The 20,138-nt window shown below is 45.6% G+C and overlaps 1 protein-coding gene across 1 annotated transcript in view; it reads right to left on the bottom strand.

Moving 5' to 3' along the window:
• Window positions 1-20,138, bottom strand: part of SLC35F1 (solute carrier family 35 member F1) — a 165,389-nt gene that overhangs the window by 17,666 nt on the left and 127,585 nt on the right. The window contains exon 8 of the mRNA XM_021713678.1: window positions 15,213-15,367. Coding sequence (XP_021569353.1) covers window positions 15,213-15,367 — 155 coding nt within the window. The remainder of the gene's footprint in view (window positions 1-15,212; window positions 15,368-20,138) is intronic.

Raw genomic sequence — 20,138 nt, 5'->3', positions numbered from 1 at the left:
ACCTGTACGTTAGCTACGTGATCGCAAAGCACCGTATAGAACTTGAGTTTTAGCTGCATTTATCGATAGTGACATTTTTCTGTCCAGACTTCCTGGTGCCAGATATCAGAGCTATCTCATAGCTGTTATCGGTAGGGCCTGGCAGAAGCGGCAATCAAGCTTGCTGTAGAGTAAAGGGCCTAAGACATCATGCGTTACACAAAGGTTATACAAATCACAAAGCTTACGATTACATTGGTACAAAAGTTATATAATTCACAAGGTGTATGATTACATTGATACTATAATATTCAAACTTATAACCACTTAGAAAAAGGGAGTAAAGGCGATTTGCATCTTTCAGTTGATGGGGCGTAGCCTACAGGGAAGTCAGCAATCCTTTGAAGCTACTCACTGGGAGTGCCTAGGGGAAGCACACCTTTTATCAGCTCTCAGGAATATTGTCCAGGAATGTACAGGAGTGCTTGCGCCCTGGGCAAGCCTTTCTCTAGGGGCTGTGACAATATGGACAGACATTAGAGGGTCTCTATATCAGTCACGTTTAACAATATTTTGATATCTTTACAAATAATTGATTTTGCAACCCCATGTGTTTTAGTTTAGACATTTAAAAACCTTGCCAAAAATAAAGTTTAGGCTTCATCAGAATGCCAAATGGACCCATGGCACAAGAAAGCGAAGGATCCCTTGGTGGGGTGTGAAACCAGGATTCACAGCTAAGCTCAGGCTTGTGACAACGCAGTCACTCTGCCTGCCCTTGGATGCACGTTTGCATTTTGATGAACACCCTTTCAGATATGTCTCTGTGGACACAAATACATGCTGGCTTAAGTGTTGATGTAAGTATGCATGTGAACGTGCCCATAAAAGTATTTCTGAGTAAAAATGTCAGAGGGAAGCAGGGTCAGTCTCCCAGGCTTCACCGAACGACCTCCAAAGTCAAAACAAGCCAGAATTTTTGATGGCAACCAAATAGGCAAAGGTGGTACAACTGTCTGGCGTAAGCTGAAAAGTTAGCCAAGGCTGGGTCTAGAAGATCCCAGCATGACTTAGCATTGCTGCTAACCAGCACCACCCACCAGAAGGTGCTCAGAGGAAAGATGTGGAGTTGGCTGGCTCTGGATACTCAGATATCTTTACAATTTGGAGAGAATTGATGGACGTGGTGTTTGGGTGAACTCGGGGAAAAGTCAAGGAAACATCCTCAGGAATAAAAACTCTTAGCCACCTGCTCAAATTCTTGGGGAGTTAGAGGCCACTGGGGCTTGCCGTTATCTGGGGCTTTGTGGTGAAGTGGGGGAACAGTTCAAGGCCACAAGGGGAGGATCATACCACTGGGAGTGGGATGGGTCATAGATCAAGTTAGCCTGTGAGTGTAAAGACATCAGAGACGTTGCAAACAAAAGAGCCCTGGGATAGAACACTTGTGAGCTCTTGTTTTTGGAAAAAACAAAAACAAAAACTCAAAAAGCGTTAATATAAAATCCAGTGACTCAAAATATTGAAAACAAAACTGGAGTGCTCAATTTTAAAAAACAAACACATGTCTACCAAGTTCTAAGAAAAGAAAATGCAAACCAGGAGAGGGTTATCCTTTGACTAGAAAGACAGGAAATCTTTTCAAAAAAGGAAAAACTCAGGAATATAGCCTTTGGGAACACTTCCTGGGAGATTCACTGCTCACCCAGTGGCACTTCTGCAGTGAACAGAAATTCTCTCTTCAAGTCACTTAGTGGCCATCTGCATTCTCATTATAGGGCAAACAGTCCCCATAAATAGACAAACTGCCTGGGCATCAATACATAGCTGCCCTGCTTCCTGAAAATACCAGCAGTGATGAAATCCAGTTTACTAAGAGATCAATCGAAGCAAGAAATTCAGAAAAGAAAAACCATTATTTCAGAGACTGGCTGTACAGCAAAGTAGTGAGTATGGAGAGAGGGCTTAAAACCACAGGGATTTTATTGACACAAGTCAACTGCTAAAATAGTGACACCACAAAAATAAGGCAACAAAAGGCAGGAAACGGGCACAGAGTTGATCACCTTTCATAGAAGAGAGTAAAGCTCTTTAAACTTGAGAGCCGAGCAGCAGTGTTCCATCCACGGCGGCCCCCAGAGAGGAGAAGCAGAGTGGTTCTGCTTCGGCCCTGAGTGTTGGAGCCAGTGTTTGCTGTTTACTCTGAAAACAGATACTCTGATTTCTGTGAGCCTGGCTTATTAATATTCTGGTCCATGGGAGGAGGGGCACAGGCCTGTTGACAAAATTAGCCATCTGGATGGGCAAGATGGAGCCAGACTGCACTTTGGTGACAAACCCAACCCATGCACTGTCCTGGGAGACGACCCCTGTTTTTTCCTGGCTGTGCCCAATCCAATCACAAGCCTTTCCACTTGAAACTTCTGTCGCACCAGCAGCCAGAGCCATCTTTCCTCACAGCTTATCATGATGATGTCAGTGCAAAATACTTGTTCTGCGATGTGGAGTTTATGAATAGATCTGTGTAGAAGGAACTTTGACGACTGGCTGTAATTCCAGGCCTGCCTCCCAATGCAGCCCCAATTTCTCTCAACCTTCCAGTATTCCCGTCCGTGAAGACTGCCAACGTGGCAGAGATGAATCATTTGTTCACTAAACCTGTTTTAATTTCTTCCTGCACCGCTTGAGGACATTTCCCAGTCTTCCTTGCAGTCAGGTGTGGCCATGTGACTGAGTTCTGGCCAAGAGAAGGGAAGAGGTCACAGACACACCACTCGTGACCCAACTGCAGAAGTAAGTTCCAGGCTGGTTCACAGAGAGTCCTGCCGAGAACCCAAGAGCCTAATCCAGTTTTTCCTTAAAGAAATGGATAGCAAGTATTTTAGCCTGTGGGTCATCTACTCTGTCACAACTATCCCATGCTGCCATTGTAGTGCAAAGAAGCCGTGGATGACCTGGAAAGGTATGGGCATGGCGGTGCTCCAAAGCGCTTTGTTTACCAGTCCCCTCCAAACACTTCACTTAAGCATATAAAATTCTCCATACTGAGTAGCCGGAAACCATAGATGATCTCATTTGGAGAGCAGTCTCGGCCGGGCTCAGTGGCTCAAGCCTGTCATCTCAGCAGAGGCCATAGTGTGCTGAGCCCTACCCTAGGGGACGGCAGAGCCGAAAGATGAGGGAGCCTGGGTTCCCGAATGGCGCCATGGAAGCACCTCTCCACCACAGCCGGGAGCTGGTGATACTTGCCCTGATTCAGCAAGATGGAAGCCACAAAGGGGCTGTCCTGTCAGGGGAGGGTCAAGGCCGAACCTCCCGGGTCTGCCACCTTCATTTGATGTGAAACGCTTTTGGGCCGCAGGGACGCTGGTTTCCCCAGTGCTCCACTTGCCAGGAACACTTCACAAAGTATCGAAGAGCCGTAAAAGGCTAAATATTAATTTCTTAAATCTCCCATTTATAATTGCAATCTGGGCACTTGAGCTTAAAATTCATAGCTGTGTGGGATGCCGTTCATATAAGACAAGGAATCAAATAGGCGGCTGACAAGGACTGGTGAAGTATGTTTTTATGCTCAGCAGCTGCCACGGGTGGGGGCCGCCTGCCCAGGCATTAAAGTGCAGGGACATTACTGAGATTGCTCAATGTTGCAGATGACCCACGGATTGCCTGGCCCAGGATTCTGATTCATGTCTAATGAAAGGCTCCACTCGTAATGAAAGTTTCCAGTCTTTGCAAACTCCCTGGCATTGGCATGCAGATGTTAAAGATACTTGGAATTGCTGTTCTACTCAAGTGCTGGTGTTTTGGAATCTCATCCTCTGTATTAATCTCCTTGGTGATTTTTGGTGTTCTTGTCGTCTTTATTTATAAATAGTGCTATGCACCGAAGCAGTGGCTGGCATATAGCAGGCACAGAATAAAGAAATATTTGCTGGGTGAAGTTCTTTTACATTCAGTGCACAATAGTGTATTATTATAATGACCCTTAAAGTTTGCTTGCCAAATCTCTTATAACAACCACCACAACAAAACAGTAAGAAAAGCTGCACACGTGGGACGTAATTTTAGTGGCTGACAGGAGGGTGGGGGCGGACCGGGGAGGTCTACACCTGTCCTCAGGATGTAACTTGGATTGTCAGCACAGGCAGTTGACATGAGGAAACTTTTCTGATTATTTTATAATGCACAGAAATTGCAAAAAAAAATTATCTGGTATGAAGATGAGACCAACACATACAGAATGTTTTCTAGTCAAAACAGGTGGATGAAATTCTATAAAATGCGTGTTAACATATTACCCAGAACAACTGAGGTGGCCTTCAAGGACTAATGATTTTGAAATCTCTCTCTCTTTTTCTTTTTTAGTAGTAAATATTTGGATGATAGAAACATTTTCCTGATGCAAGAATGAAGTATTAAGGAGCCATTACCTTTCTAAGGTATTACTTTTCTTTTCTTTTTTTTTTTTTGAGTTGGAGTCTCACTCCATCACCCAGGCTGGAGTGCAGTGGCATGTTCATGGCCACTGCAGTCTCAACCTGCTAGGCTCTGGCGATCTCTCCACCTCAGCCTTCCAAGTAGCCAGAACTACAGGTGTGCGCTACCACGCCCAGCTAAAATTTTGATTTATTGCAGAGACGAGGTCTCACCAAGTTGCCCAGGCTGGTCTCGAACCTGCCGGCTCAGACAATCCTCTAGTCTTCACCTCCCACAGTGCTGGGATGTCAGGCTTGAGCCACCATGCCTGGTCGATATTACTTTTCAGATAAGATCATCTATGGCCTCAGGCTATGCAGTATGGAGAATATTATGAGCTTAAGCGACGTGTATGAGGGGACTTGGAGAGAACTCGAAATGTTCATTTTTCTCTATCAATTTCCAGTTTATTTTAATAAAGCTGTAAAAAATAATATGTTCCTATAAAAGTACTCTCAACTTTAACTATTACAACAATTATATGGCAATATGAAATCTTGAAAAGGTAATAGGAAACAGAAATAAGCTCTCTTCTGTTTTAAATGTCAGGAAGAAAAAGATCCTCTGCATATTCAATGTCATGTGCTATTTTCCTGACGAATATTTAGCACGTGGTGGCAGACAGTGAAAATAATTTATTGGTACTTTAACAATGCTCACATGTTTCGTATTTCTGTTGTCACTTAGAAATTCTATCATGAGCAACGAATCCAAGAATTCAGATGAAAATGACTGATACAAAATTTCCTGCATCTTTATGCATGAGGCCCCAGGATTGCCTTTTCAAACAAAGAATAAGCTGGAGAAAAGTCATCCAAAATTGTTAGGAGCTATATCTGGCACAAAATCTTAAGATTAATTGTCCAAAAATGGAACGAGAGGAATTATTAATTCTGACCCATATGTTTAATTACAGAAATACATCACTGCTGGTGACTGTTCATACATGATCTAATTTAATCCTTTCAGAAACTCCTTAAGGCAAACCTCATCACCTTGAAGTTTAGAAAGAATAATTATCTGTTCCAAAGAGCTTAAATAGCACAAAGAAGCCACAGTTTAAATGCAGGCTCCTTGGACTCCGAAGTCCATGCTCTTCTGGCTACATCCTACGGTTCAATTCATACTTTCAGGACACTAAAGTGGTCACCCCAGTTGATTCTCTCTCTATGCGTCTTGGTGTTTTCTTTCTTAAAATCACATGTTAATAGGAAATCCGAACAACTACAAAAGCCAGCGAGGGCATTCAACGGAGTACAGAGTGTCTACGTAGGGAGAATGTGTCTTTGGCCGTCCAGACATGGCTTCTAAGCCACGTGTCCTCACGTCCTAGCTGGCCTGGCCTGGGGCAGGCCACCCTTACTGTCGTGGTGTGATCACTACCGGTCCCCCCCGTGGTGGCCGAAGGACAGTCCCCCAAGGATGTTCATGTCCCGTCCCTGGAACCTGAGGGTTTATTCCTTTACTTGGGAAAGGGACTTCGCTGGTGTGAGTGGACTAAGGATTTGAGATGAAGAGGTTGTCCCGGATTATCTGGTGGGTCTAATGTAACAGCAGGTCCCTAAGAGGGAAAGGGGTCTGATCTGGAGACACTGCACGGCTGGTGTGAAGACGGGGAAGGGGCCACGAGCCAAGGAATGCAGGTGGCCTCCAGAAGCTAGAAAGGGCAAGGCCGCGGCTTCTCCTCTGCAGCTTCCAGAGTGAGCCCAGCTCTGCTAACACTAGATTTTAGCCTGCTGAGTCTTCTGACTTCCTGAACTGCAAGGTAGTAACTTTGGGTTATTCTTAGCAACTAAATTTGCGATAACTGGTTACATTAGCAATCGGAAACTAATATCCTTTCAATTTTTTTTTTTTTTTGAGTTGGAGTCTCATCACTCTGTCGCCCAGACTGGAGTGCAGTGGCCACTTCCGGCCACCACAGCCTCGAACTGCTGGTCTCCGGCGATCCTTCCGCCTCAGCCTTCCAAGTAGCCAGAATTACAGGCATGCGCTACCATGCCTGGCTGATTTTTTTTTTTTTTCAATTTATTGTAGAGATGAGGTCTCGCTGCCCAGGTGGGTCTTGAACCCACGGGCTCAGGCAATCCACTCACCTCAGCCTCCCAAAGGTGCTGGATGACAGGCTGAGCCACCGAGCCCGGCTCCTTTCAATTTTAAAGTGCCCTGTTTGTACAATACATAGAAGATGACAGAGTTTGTCACAGATCAGGCTCTGACCTTGAAAAGCCAGAACATCATCAAATCAAAAAACGATGTCAATCTCTTCCTGGGCTTGGTTTTGGGGGTCTCTGAGGCCCAGTGAAGCTCATTGCCTATACTTTCCATGGGTTGCTGTAGATTTACAGTCCTAGATTCAATAATGTTGCCAGGTAATAAAGAACAGAAATACACAACCGCTTCTCAAAAGTAGGGTAAAGTTAGAGTTTGCGAGAGCACTGTGCTTTTAGACAGCCTAGTTTGGACTGAGGTCATTTGTTCCCCAGGACTGTGGGCTTCCTTCTCCAGTGAGCACAGCAGTCCTCACAAGAGGCTGAGAGGCCGCAAACCATGGAGTGACGGGAGGGGACAGGAACAGACTTTTTCTCAAGTACGAAAAGCAGGAAAAAGCAGATCATCCACGTTGGGCAGGAGAGCTTCATCTGGCCATGAGTTCTGCCTGGGCAGGCAGCAGCTGGGAGAAAGTATCCCTCTCCTCCAGCCTGCAGATATTATAACCAGACCAGAATGCAGTCTGGTAAAGATAGCATTGCTAAGTGAAAGAATAACCTAGAGCCGTAGCCTGCAGGAAACCGAATGAGCTCTCAACGGTCACTGGTCCAACCCCCAGCTCTGAAGCATGAGGCACTTCCACATCCTCTCTCTCACATCAGCGTCCAGCCTCCTTCAGCCCTGGGAGCTCTTGTTCCCCAAGACAGTCTCTTGCACTTTCAGAGGACTAATTGCTTGCAAAGTGTCTTTGTGTTTAGCAATGAGCTTGCAACCGGCACGCTTTGGTCCTGGTGCTGCCTACTTGCGGCCACACAGGGTAAGTCTGAACCAGGGATGTAACCCTGGCTGCACACTAGGATCATCTGGGAGCCTTTAAGCCTCTGCGGCTTGAGTGGTCAGAATCGGTAAGAGTCAGACCCAAGCATCGTATTTTTTAAGGTCTTCAGATGATTCCAGTGTGCAGCCAGGATTGAGGATTACTGGCTTAAACCCTTTTCCACACTACCTATTCAGTTAAAGACATCTCACCTGAGTTGAATTTTCTCTTCCTTAGCTGTGACTTTAAACCATACCCTTAGAGCAGACAGTGCCAGGCAGTTACCTCTTATTACCAGCAGCTCCGGAGAGGAGAAGTAGGAAGCAACCAGGGAAGACAGGGTAGCCCAAAGGAAGTAGTGGGATTTATCTGGTTCCTTTCATGTTTACAAGAGCTTAACCAAATAGATATACTCAAAACTTGATTTAAAAAATGGGAGGGATATTTGCAAACCATACGAGTGGGGACCCCTCAAAAAAGCCAAAATCATCTTTTGGAGGGCAGGCCCCTGGTAGCACAGGCTTTCCCCACTAGGTAAGTGTTCTAGGAGCCCATCTGCATCAGGGTTGTTGTGAGAAGCTGCATTCGGCTTCAGTGAATTTTTTTTCAAGATTCTTTCCATGTGTTTGCCTATTTCATGATGGGTGAGTTACAAACACACCTGCCCATACCACATTGCATGTTCAGCAATTTTTGGCCGAAAGGGGCATGACCCTGGTGCTCTACCCTCCCTATTCTGACCTCACCCTGGGTGACTTTTTAAGTATCCCCAGATGAAAAAAGTCCTCAGAGAGAAACGTTTTGCTGAGGTGAAATAAAAAGTGGCAGAAGCACCAAAAGGCACCAAAGTTGACGAGTTCAAAATCTGTTTTGAGCAGGGGAAAAAGCATCTCAATAGATGTATTGCATCAAACAGAGAGCACTTTGAAGGTAATTGAAGATTAAACATGTTAGAACAAATGCACAATTTCTTAATAAGTACATTTATATTTTGGGGGGGTTCCCTCTCATATAGCTGATAAGGATCTAGTATCCGGAATATATAAAGAACTCTTGCAATTCAATAATAAAAACACAAGTAACCTAATTAAAAAATGGGCAAGCAATTTAAAGAGACATTTTTTTCCCAAAGAAGATATATAAAATTATAAACAGTTTCTTCTCCCACCTCCCACATCATCACCATGTTCATTTTCGAATTTTGCAAAATTTATCAGGATGTTTGCATTGACCACAAACTTCTCATAATGACAGAAGTACCTTTAATAGGCATTATTTAAAATCAGTTTTCTGAGATGGCCCATCTGACTATGTAGGAAATCTGGGAGCAACTCAGTTATCTTCCCGGCCCTGGCTCTCCGTATGTGGATGCCAAGGCTGTCTTCAGAGGCAACCAGGCAGGGCCCTGAGGAAAATACATGAATTTTCCAAACAATGATTCTCTGATTTTAAATTCAAGCATTGCCTATAAGAGTCTTTTATAAATTGTTTAAGGCAAGGTGAAGTTTTTTATTTTTAGATGTGTCTTAAATGAGTATTTAGATTATTTCTTTGCAGATATTAAATACTATTGTTTGAAAAAACAATTAGAAAACAATACAAGGCAATGTGTATTCAAGAACTGTGCAGTGTGGCATCAATCGTAAGTACAATGAGAATGAAGGGAAAGGAGAAATAGAGCCTTTGTCTATGTCCTAATACTGATTTTCATAATGTTAACAGAGCTTTGGTATGTACTGTCTCTGTACAGGCTTCTGATTGGTCAACAGGACCCTCAAATTATACTAAAGATGTTGTTTCTTATAAGAAATGAAAAATCGATTATGTAGATTTATTCAAAAATACATTAAAAAGCTAAAGCATTGGATGTGAGCAAAGATTTACTACAAACTAATTCTCTAAGTTATTTATATTAGCCAAAAATCCAGCTGGATTCAGTAGCAAGGGATTGTTAAGTTAGCGGTTCTCAACATTTAGCAGTGTGGAGACATTTTGATTGTCGCTACCTGTTGGGATCGGCTTGAGACCAGAGATGCTGCTGAGCATCTCACGATCCACAACAGAGTCATCTGGTCTAAAATGTCCACAGTGCCAGGGCTGAGAAACCCTGGGCTAAGTATATGAAAGTATTGCGATTTCATGAAATACTACGAAGCCATCCTATAAATCGGTGATTCTCATCTGGCCGTCTGCTAGTCTAGGTGGTGCGTCATCTGAAGAACAACTTGAAAAGGTCCCGTTCCCAGTGAATCAGGATCTCACTCTCCAGGTAGGACCCGGGCATGGCTGCGTTTATATTCTTTCTAGGTGGTTATAAACATGGCCAGCGTTGAGAACCACTCATTTAGACTCACATTAGACAGAGACAGTAAATGAAAGTAAATTTTTATTGAAATATGTATACATTGCCGTAAAAATATGTGTGTGCTGTAAAATGGTACCAATGCATAAGAGCGCTAAGCTGCATTTTCTAACTTTCTCACCAAGAATATGTGTTTCTTTGTAATAACTGACAACAGATGACTCTGGAACATATTTTGGCAGCTTCGTATGAAACGAAACATGCTACCATACTGCCCAGCAGGTGTACTCTTGGGTGTTTATGTCAGAGAACTAAAAATTCCTGTTCACACACACAAAAAATTCACACATGAATTTTCATGGCAGCTGCCTTTATTTTATTTTATTTTTTTTGAGTTGGAGTCTCACTGTCACCCAGACTGGAGTGCAGTGGCCGCTCCCGGCCATTGCAGCCTCGACCTGCTGGGCTCCGGCGATCCTTCCGCCTCAGCCCTCTGAGTTGCTGGAACTACAGGCGCGCGCTACCACGCCCGGCTAATTTTTTTGATTTATTGTAGAGAGGAGGTCTCGCCTGCCCAGGCGGGTCTCGAACCCGTGGGCTCAGGCAATCCACTCACCTCAGCCTCCCAAAGGCGTGGGATTACAGCCACTGAGCCCGGCTGCAGCTGCCTTTATAATAGCAAAAAATAGAAACAACCCAGATGTCCTTCACTAGGTAAGTGGTAAATACACCGGGGTACATCCATACCATGGATCGCTACTGAGTGATAAAAAAGATAAACTACCGATATACACACCAACCTGAATGAGTCTTCAGAGAACTATGCTGAGTGAAAACCTCCACCCCGGAAGGTGACACATTGTATAATTCCAGCTAAAATATGCTCTTGAAATGACAAATGCACAGACATGGAGCACAAATCAGTGGTTTTGAGGAGCAGGGGGTGGATGAGAGGGCAGTAGGCGTGGCTATAAAGGCAGCATGAGCAATCCTTGTGCGGATAGGAATGTTCTGGCTGTGGACTGCATGATGTTAACATCCTGATATTGTGCGACGAGATGATGTCACCCATGGGGGAAAACTAAGCAAAGGATAACTGGGATCTCTCTGTATTATTTCTCAAAAGTGCAAGTGAATCTGCAATTGTGTTCAAAGTTTGATTTTTTGAAAAATAGGAATCAATTTTAACTTAAAAAAAAAAACAGGCCGGGCTCTGTGGCTCAGCCAGCCTCTCATCCCAGCACTTAGGGAGGCCGAGGCGAGAGGGTTGCCTGAGCCCGCAGGTTCGAGACCTGCCCAGGCAACTTGGCGAGATCTCGTCTCTACAATAAAGCAAAAAAATTAGCTGAGCGTGGTAGTGCACACCTCTAATTCCAGCTACTTGGGAGGCTGAGGCGGAAGGATCGCCGAAGCCCAGCAGGTCGAGGCTGTGGTGGCTGGGAGTGTGCCACTGCACTCCAATCTGGGCGACGGAGTGAGACTCCAACTCAAAAAACAAAACAAAACAAAACACAACACAACAACCTGAGGTGTTGGATTAATTCCTGCCTTAAGGAAACCTCTTGTTCTTTAAAAAAAATTTTTTTTAAATTTTAAAGATGTGGGGTATGATTCTGGGTTAGATAGGAAACTGATCTTTCAAATAGTAACAAAATATATGTGTATAGTAAAAAATCATTTCCTTAAGAAATACAATTATTCATAATGAGGCAGGGTAGTTAGTATAGGTTAGACAAAGATAGAAAAATTTCTTGTAGACAGTTTTTAATTTAGAAGAGAGAAGAATCCAGACATCTTTCTTGAAGGCTGGGCTGGGAAGTGGACCCACTAGTCCACCCTTCCCCCTCAGCTCATCCAAAGAAAACTCCATCAGATCTAAGAAGACAGCCTAACCTTTCAGCTCTTGGTTTAGTGTAATAATCACTAGGAAGCCTTCAGGCTCCCTGTTGAAAGTGGAAAGCTGAGCCTCACCCCTTTGTTTATCAAGGGTTTAGAAATGCTAACTAGACCACCTTTCAGCTCAGGAACTTGTATATTCACCAGTCCAGCAGGTCTCCTGTTAAAGGCAAAATGCGTGTTCTGGGGAAAACCCAAGCCCCTCGCCTATCAGAGGCGGGAAGATTATGAGGTGGAGAGATTGTAAGATCTCTCTGCAGATGATACCTGCACTCTACCCTCTTTAGCATGTCAATTATTGTAAAAATACATCAAGCTTTAGTCGAGCGAAAGCAGTTTTTCTTTTCAAGACATGCACCCATGCCAGCTCTCTTTGGCACGAGTCTCTCTTTCCCTTTCTTTCTCTCACTGGTAAACTCTGTTTCAAAAACCTTGCGGGCCACTCTGAAATTCCTGTCAGGAGTGAGTCAAGAGCCCAGAAGGTTTGTGCCACACCCCATCTCGCAACACGTGGCACCTCTAAATCGGTGAATGCCAGAATTTAGTTTTCAGATAACACAGCTTCCCTTCTGATGTGACAAGGGCTTACTAGTGGTCTCCTCATCATCACAGTAAGTGAGCAGTGACACACAAATGATGGGAGGAGAGGATGGATTGTGGAGAATTAGCGTTTGTTCCAATTCACCAGACTTCTCAGTTCCCAGGGCTTGTAGATGTGATGAGCCCCAGGTCTAGCCCAAACCCGTTAAAGTGTGAGACCTGACAGACTCGAATAGGAGCGAGCACTGTTCAGAGATGCTCTCCTCAAAACGGTGCATCTCAAACCAGCAACAGACTACAGATGCACAGGGTGAGCCTATAAACAGCACAGACTCTCTACACACATCCCCAGATACTGACTCTGTGGCTCTGGGAGGGGTCCACACATGTGTCTTCATCAAGCACCCTGGTGAAACCAGACTTTCAGACTCTTGGGAACACTGAGAGCTGGACTGGGTCTGGACTCCCCAAGAAGTGACCACAGTTCTTAGTCAAAATGATGGATGTCAGTCATCTTTCCTCAAAGAAGACTAAAAGGGATTCTTCCAGTCTGGGAGCTCATAAAGTGAATTTCAGGATTAATTTCAAATAGCTGGACTTACACCGAGGGCTAAAGAACTGAAGAGGAGAGAGGAAAAATGGTGGCCCCTCTGCGGCAGTGATGAGGCCATGGCCAGGTGGTCCCCAGGGCTGTGGAAAACTGCAGGGTGTTGGGAAGGGGGTGTCTGAAGGAAGCCGGTCCTCTCGGCACTGGTCAGGAGAGCACAAGAGGAACATACTGCGACCTCGCTTTGTGCCCTTATGAGGATGGGGTGAGCTCAGGAGACAGAAATTGTACCATGTAGGCAAAACCAACCACAAACAACAAACGTGGTCCAGTGCTAGGTGCTTTTTTTTTTTTTTTTTTTGAGCTGGAGTTTCACTCTGTCACCCAGAATGGAGTGCCCTGGCCGCTCCCGGCCACTGCAGCCTCGACCTGCTGGGCTCCGGCGATCCTTCTACCTCAGCCTTCCAAGGAGCCGGAACTACAGGTGTGCACTACCACACCTGGCTAATTTTTTGATTTATTGTAGAGATGAGGTCTTGCCAAGTTGCCCAGGTGGGTCACAAACCCGCGGGCTCAGGCAATCCACTCACCTCAGCCTCCCAAAGCGTTGAATTACAGGCTGAGCCACCGAGCCTGGCTGCTTCTTTCTTTAAGCAGCCATTTTTGCCACCACCCTGGGCAAGAGGCTCAATATAAAAGAGGAACTCGTGGGGGAAATGGGAGATGCTGGCTCAAGAATACAAACTTTCACTTACACGATGAGTGAGTTCTAGAGAGCTAAGGTACAGCATGGTGATGGCAGTTAATAACGATGTGAATGTGCTAAGAAAGTAGATCGTAAGTATTCTTGCCCCACACACAGAAAAAAGATACCTGTGACATAAGGGATGTTCTAATTAGCTTAACTGTGGTCATCATTTCACAGTGTGCACAAATTCCTGAGCATCACAGTGTTGTATGCATACATATATACTGCATATGGCACCACTTTTACGCGTCCATCACACCGCTATGAGACTGAGGGGGAAACAGAAACACCGAAACTTCATTCCCATCCCCTGCCTCAGACACTTTCTCAGCCTCTCCAGTCTTCCAGATCCGCTCTGCTCCTCCCAGTGGCCAACCAGCCCTGTCTGTGACCCTCTTTTCCACCCTCGCCCATCTTTCTCAGTCTGGCGCTTGGCTGTGACTTCAGCTGCTCTCAGTCCTTCTGATTATTCACTTCAGCTGCGTTGCCTCTGCTCATCTCGAGTGCACACTCTTTTCAGCGCGTTGTTACTCCAGGAGGCTCCAAGCTCAGTTTCCCCGGGCCGAAGATGCCGCGCCCCCGGGGGTGCCCACCAGCAGGCCACACCTGTGTGCCCATGACAGTCGCCGTAAAGCCACTGGCGAAGCACATGGCTGGAGGTGGCCAGATCAGTGTCTCCTTTCTTCTGCCGCTTCTTCGTGTGCCTGTCCTAGCTTGCCTTTTCTGCTTGGACAGTCCATACTTGGTCCCAGTCCCCACTGACCCTCACCTTGTTGGACTAGGCCATCGTGCCCACTGACCCCTAACTTTTCGGATTAGCGAAGGAATGGCAAGCGGTCTCTTCTCACACAGATTCTGCAGGACCGTCATTGGCTGCAGCCAGTGTGGTGTTGGGAGCAGTGTCTGGCTTCAATGTGCTAGGATCCCTTGGTCCCGGCAGCCTTGGGTGACGGTATGGGCCAGTCTTGCATTCTAAACGACTGCCATATTTGGACTGGATAGTTCCTTCTTTTCTTCAGGACTGACATTTTAACTGCAAATGTTTCACAGTCTCTCTTTGCATTCCTTTCCTCAAACTCCAATCTTTCTATTAAGTATTCTCAGCACACACACTCAGAAAAAAGATGACTGTGACATAATGGATAGGCTAATTAGCTTAATGGTGGTAATCATTTCACAATGTATACATATACCAAAACACAGTAACCTTGTATACCTTAAATACTTCATATAGTGCACGATTTCTAATGCATTAGCATTTTTCATTTATATTTGCTATAAAAATATCTGCAAAGCAGAAACTGCAGGGACCGAGAACATCATCTGCCAACGTCCTTGGCAGAATCCATTTTGTGGTTGTAGTTTGAGAACCGTACAAATCTCCCTAGGTTCAGGTGAGAAAAAGAGTAGCTTCTAGGCTGAGTGGTGTCAGAAAAACTGTCCCCCATGACCCAAAAGCCCTTTATTAAATGCCTGTTTCTTATCTGTTGTGTCCGCAGCCACTAGTCTCCTAGGACAAAATGTCTCTGCCTCACAGTTGAAATGCAAATACCCAGATCGCCGGTGCCAGCACACAGAGCGGCATTTCCACTCTCTACACCGAACCGGGGCATCCCACACCCAGGCGTTCCTGCCCCTGTGCCCTGTGTCCCACAGAGTGCCACCTCCACAGAGGAGCCCGGACTCAGCTTACCTTGTAGTGGAAGAGAAACAATCCGCAGAACAGGCTGTACAGATCGGCCGTGAGCAGAGAGAGGTTGACCGAAGTGGCGCTGGTCTTCTTTATGACGACGGGCATGAAGCTGTAGAGCCCGAACATGCAGGCACTGAAGCCGACATAGAGCAGTCCTGGGGGGAGAGCAGAGACAGGCAGTGTCAGGCCTCCCCTGGCACTCGTACCACAGAGGGTGCCAGGGGACAGTGCACGCCATCTCTCGCTCAGCAAAGGTCGTGCTGGCCCCACTCACTCTGTTCGTTACTGGGCGGCGACTGTAAAAGTAAAACGAGATGAAAAGGTAGTGTTTGCACGTGGCCAGTGACCGTTCTGCTTCTTACGACACCACGGGCACTTGGCTTCTTTTGGGAAGGAGGGCCTCGGTGGCTGTGGTTGGGGAGGAGGAGGTTTCTGAACTCTACTCCCAGCTGTGCTGTGACTAGCTCTGGCTATCCATGCATCTTACAACGCTTTTCCTTTCAGCTTCTTGTTTGCAAAACCAAGTGCTTGGTGCCACGTACTGCCCACAAGGAAGAATAACCAGGGTTCTTTTAATCGAGGGCTGGATGTGTCAAAGGAGCCTGGACTTAGAATACTGAACTGGAATCCTGACTGTGTGCCCTCGGGAAGATGAGTTCACTGCTCTGGGCGGGGGATGCTCTGTCCCTTTCTTCCCAATCCGTGAATGCTGTTCAGTCCGACTCACAACAGGCAGGGCCCGACCCTTCCGTCATCTTTCCCACCACCCTGTGAATGCTCACGTGCGCACTCTGGTGCCTTTACAATGCTCTATGGGCAGTCTCCAATCCTCAGACATTCTCTCTCTCGCTGTACAGTTATGCCCAGATATATCATGGTCAAAACGAACCCCCATGAGTGCTCACTCTGGTAAAGTTCCAAGTGGGAGTTTATAGCTAAATCTAGACCTTGGTTGTCTTTTCCCAGATGTTGACACAGTGCAAATGTAAAGAAATAATGCTCACTTCTCTACCTGGAAAGACCAAGGCACAGAATAAACAAAAGTGATACAATTCAGGAATCTTAGGGCATGGCAACAAAAAAACCATTTCAAAGGAATCCTTGATTAAATGTGCTTGGTGTGGGCTGTGGGCAAATTGCTTCCTCTAAATTCTGTGACTTTTGGAAGATTTGCTGGGTCCTGGGTCTCCAGCCCTTCGGACTACGGGGACCAGGGATTCCTCCAAAGAGAAACTGGGTTTGCCCTTATGAAAAGTGTTGAAGGGCACGGACCATCATTCCATAGGTTCCTGATCCTAACTCCAAGGAAGAACTGCCTTAGATCTAGATAAAAACTATTTTGAGCACAAAATAAGCAAACGTGGCACAACAGCCCCCTCTAGCGTGGTGGATGTGCCCTCAGGAAGGTGGAGCACACACTCTCCTGTTCCAGGAAGGGACAGTCCTGTATGCAGATTCTCTGACAATAATGTCAGAGGGCTTTTGAATCTCCATCAGAAGTTTTCATGATCTAAAAATGTTCCATTTCCCTATAACATGGGTGTCCTGGTTCATCTTCCTCTTCTCCAAGCCACTAAAAATGCAACACATACTCCATAATTTATGATTAATAAATGAAAAGACATCAAAATTAATTCGGTAGTCCTTAAAGAAATCTGTGCTAGCAGACTAAGGACAAGATCTATCCTTAAATTAGTCCACTAAAAATAATCACGCTTATCAACTTATCAGAACGCAGTCCAAGCACCACAGCCCCCGTTTCTGGGGGGAGGCATCATTGATTTAGAGGATACCACGACCAGGCTAGAAAATTCCAGGATCCTACCCTACCATCATCTTCCATTGACTCTGAGTTATAGGCTCTGATTTTTATATGTATTCATTTACCCAACCATTATTTACTGAGTACATACTATGCCCTAGGCATGCTGATATAGGCTAGGAATACAGTAAGAAACAGGATAGAAAAGACGCCTAGAATTACTGTTAGTGCTATATAGGAAGACAAGCGTTCCTTACAAGAATGACTGGGGACTGGGCAGGGTGGCTCATGCCTGTAATCCCAGCACCTTGGGAGGCAAAGGTGAGAGGACTGTTTGAGCCCACAGGTTTGAGACCAGCCCGGCCAACATGACGAGACCTCGTCCCTACAATAAATAAAAAAATTAGCCAGGCGTGGTGGCACACGCCTGTAGTTCCAGCTGCTTAGAAGGCTGAGGTGGAAGGATCACCAGAGCCCAGCAGGTTGAGGCTGCGGTGGCCATGAGTGTACCACTGCATGCCATCCTGGGCGACAGAGTAAGACTCTGACTCAAAAATAAAGATGGCTGGGGCTTGCTTTAGGCAGGGAGTTGGGTAGGGCTGCTTTGTGGAGGTGGCATTTACCCTGAATGCTGAAGGGCCCCAAGGAGAGTGTCATGGGAGGGATTGGGGAAGAATATTTTAGGCAGGGAAGCCTGCACGTGAAAAACGCTCTGAGAGAGGCAGGGCCGCGAGTGTTCCCGGAGCTGGCAGAGGTCAGAGTGGCTGAGCAGAGTGCCCAGGATGGGCAGTGGCGGTGATGAAGTGGGAGAGCCGGGAAGGGCATGGACCGCGCGGGGCCTTGCGGGTTTTGGAAAGAAATCTGTATCTTGCTCTAGATGTAATGAGAAGCCATAGAGGAGCTTGCAGCAGGTGACCTAGATAATCAATCCATCTACATTTTCAAAAGGTAATTCTGGCAACTTTGTGGAGAAGCCAGTGCAAGGAAGACAGGGGTGGGGGCTGTCAGAAGCGCAGCAGCCCAGTCCCAGCATGAGGGGCTGGGGGCTTACTCAACTTTGCTGGGAATGGCACGGAGAAGGGAAGTGCCCGGGTGTGCAAAGACTCAGCAAGCCCTGGTGACGGACGGACGCAGGTGGCGAGGGAAAGGGGGGCTCTGAGCACGCCCGTGGGTCTGGCCAATTCAGAAACGGGCCAATGATGCCGCTGCACACTGAGGTAGACAGAACGAGGGCTTTCGGGGGAAACACAGTGCTCTGTTTTGAGTGTGTTAAGTTTTAGAAGCTTGTGCATTATTGCCCAGGAAGATCTGTCCAGTAGGGTGCTGGGTATATAACTGGAGGATTCAGAGAAGAGGTGTGACTTTACAAGCCCAAGTGGTGAGTCAAGGAGAACAGACACACGGCAGATTTTCACTCTGCTAGTCAGGCTACCCCAGGATGTGCTCAGCTTACACATCCTCACCACTAATAAATGCTACAGAAATCAGATGTACAGGGATGGGAGTGAAATATATGTACCATCACAGTGGGTCAACCATGTTTTTATATGAGAAATCGTGTTTTGTCCACCAAGCACAGTCAGCCAAGTAAACACACGATTACATAGAGACTACATGCTTTTGCACTTTGCTGACTTGCTATTCCTAGGTGTACACTAGCTAGTTAATGGATGCTAGGAATTCACCTAAGGCCCAACTTGCTGCCCATGGAGGGTTTTCAGTGGGTCAACATGTCAAACAATTGATCCGAACTGCATTTTGACTGACAACTACATAACGGCTACACTATTTATAGATCCAGTATGTGTATAATCATTTCTTATTTGAAATGTTTTCTCTCTCACTAAGGATAGAATTGGTTGCCCTTGTCCTCATGCACTAAAGAGATTTAAACTACAGAGATTGGAAATAATAGAACAAATCCTTACCAAAATGAGTTTTAAAATTCCAGACATAGAATTCAAAAGGTTTATTATAAAATCAGTCAATTAACTTCAGGAGAGAGTGGAAAACTAACATAAATAAATTTTTAAAAATATTCAGGACATGAATGAAAAAAATTCTCCAAAGATATAGACACCATTAAAAAAAAAACCAAGCTGAAATTCTGGAAGTGAAAGAATCATTTAGGGAAGTACAGAAGTACAGTGGAAAATTTTAACAGCAGACTAGAACAAGCAGAAGAAAGAACCTCAGAACTTGAAGACAAGCCTTTTGAGTTAACCAAATCAGACAACAATAAAGGAAAAAAAGAATCAAGAGAACATAACATAGTTTCCAAGAAATGTGGGATCATGTAAATCATCCCAACCTAAAATGTAAATAATCCCAACCTGGTGTTCTTGAGAAAGAAGAGAAAGCAGCAGGTTGGAAAACTTATTTGAGGGAATAATGAAGGAAAACTTCCCTGAGCATGCCAGAGATCCAAATATCAAGATCAAGAAGTCCTGGCTCAGCCCGTCATCCCAGCACTTTGGGAGGCTGAGGCAAGTGGATTGGCTGAGCCTGAGGGTTTGAGAGCAGCCCGGGCAACTTGGCGAGACCTCGTCTCTACAACAAATAGAAAATTAGCCAGGCGTGGTAGTGTGTGCCTGTAGTTCCCAGCTGCTTGGAAGGCTGAGGCAGAAAGATCACAGGAGCCCAGCAGGTCGATGCTGGGGTGGCTGTGAGTGTGTTACTGCACTCCAGCCTGGGCGACAGAGTGAGATTCAAACTAAACAAACAAAAAAAGGATCAAGAAGTCCAAAGAACCTCCAGAAGATTCATTGCAAAAGGTCAGTCCCAAGGCGCACAGTCATCAGGCAACACAAAGTTAAGGTGAAGAAAATGATTTTAAGAGAAGTGAGACAAAAGCATGAAATAACTTACGAAGGCAGACCTATCAGACTAATGCAGACTTCTTAGAAGAAAGCCTACCCTATGAACCAGAAGGGAACAAGGTCCCATCTTCAACCTCCTGAAACAGAGTAACAGCCAGCCAAGGATTTTGCATCCTTAAAAACTAAGCTTCATATATGAAGGGAAAATGAAGTCCTTTGCAGACAAGCAAACATTGAGGGAATCTGTACCAAGAGACTGGTTCTACAATAAATATTCAAGGGAGTCCTAAATACTGAAACAAAAGGTCAAAATGCACCAGTAGAAAAATGCTGGAGATCATAACA

The sequence above is a fragment of the Carlito syrichta genome, unplaced genomic scaffold, assembly GCF_000164805.1.
Source record: "Carlito syrichta isolate Samal-C Ts95f unplaced genomic scaffold, Tarsius_syrichta-2.0.1 Scaffold304667, whole genome shotgun sequence".
In the NCBI taxonomy this organism is placed as follows: Eukaryota; Metazoa; Chordata; class Mammalia; order Primates; family Tarsiidae; genus Carlito; species Carlito syrichta.
This window is presented reverse-complemented; position numbering and strand designations above follow the sequence as displayed.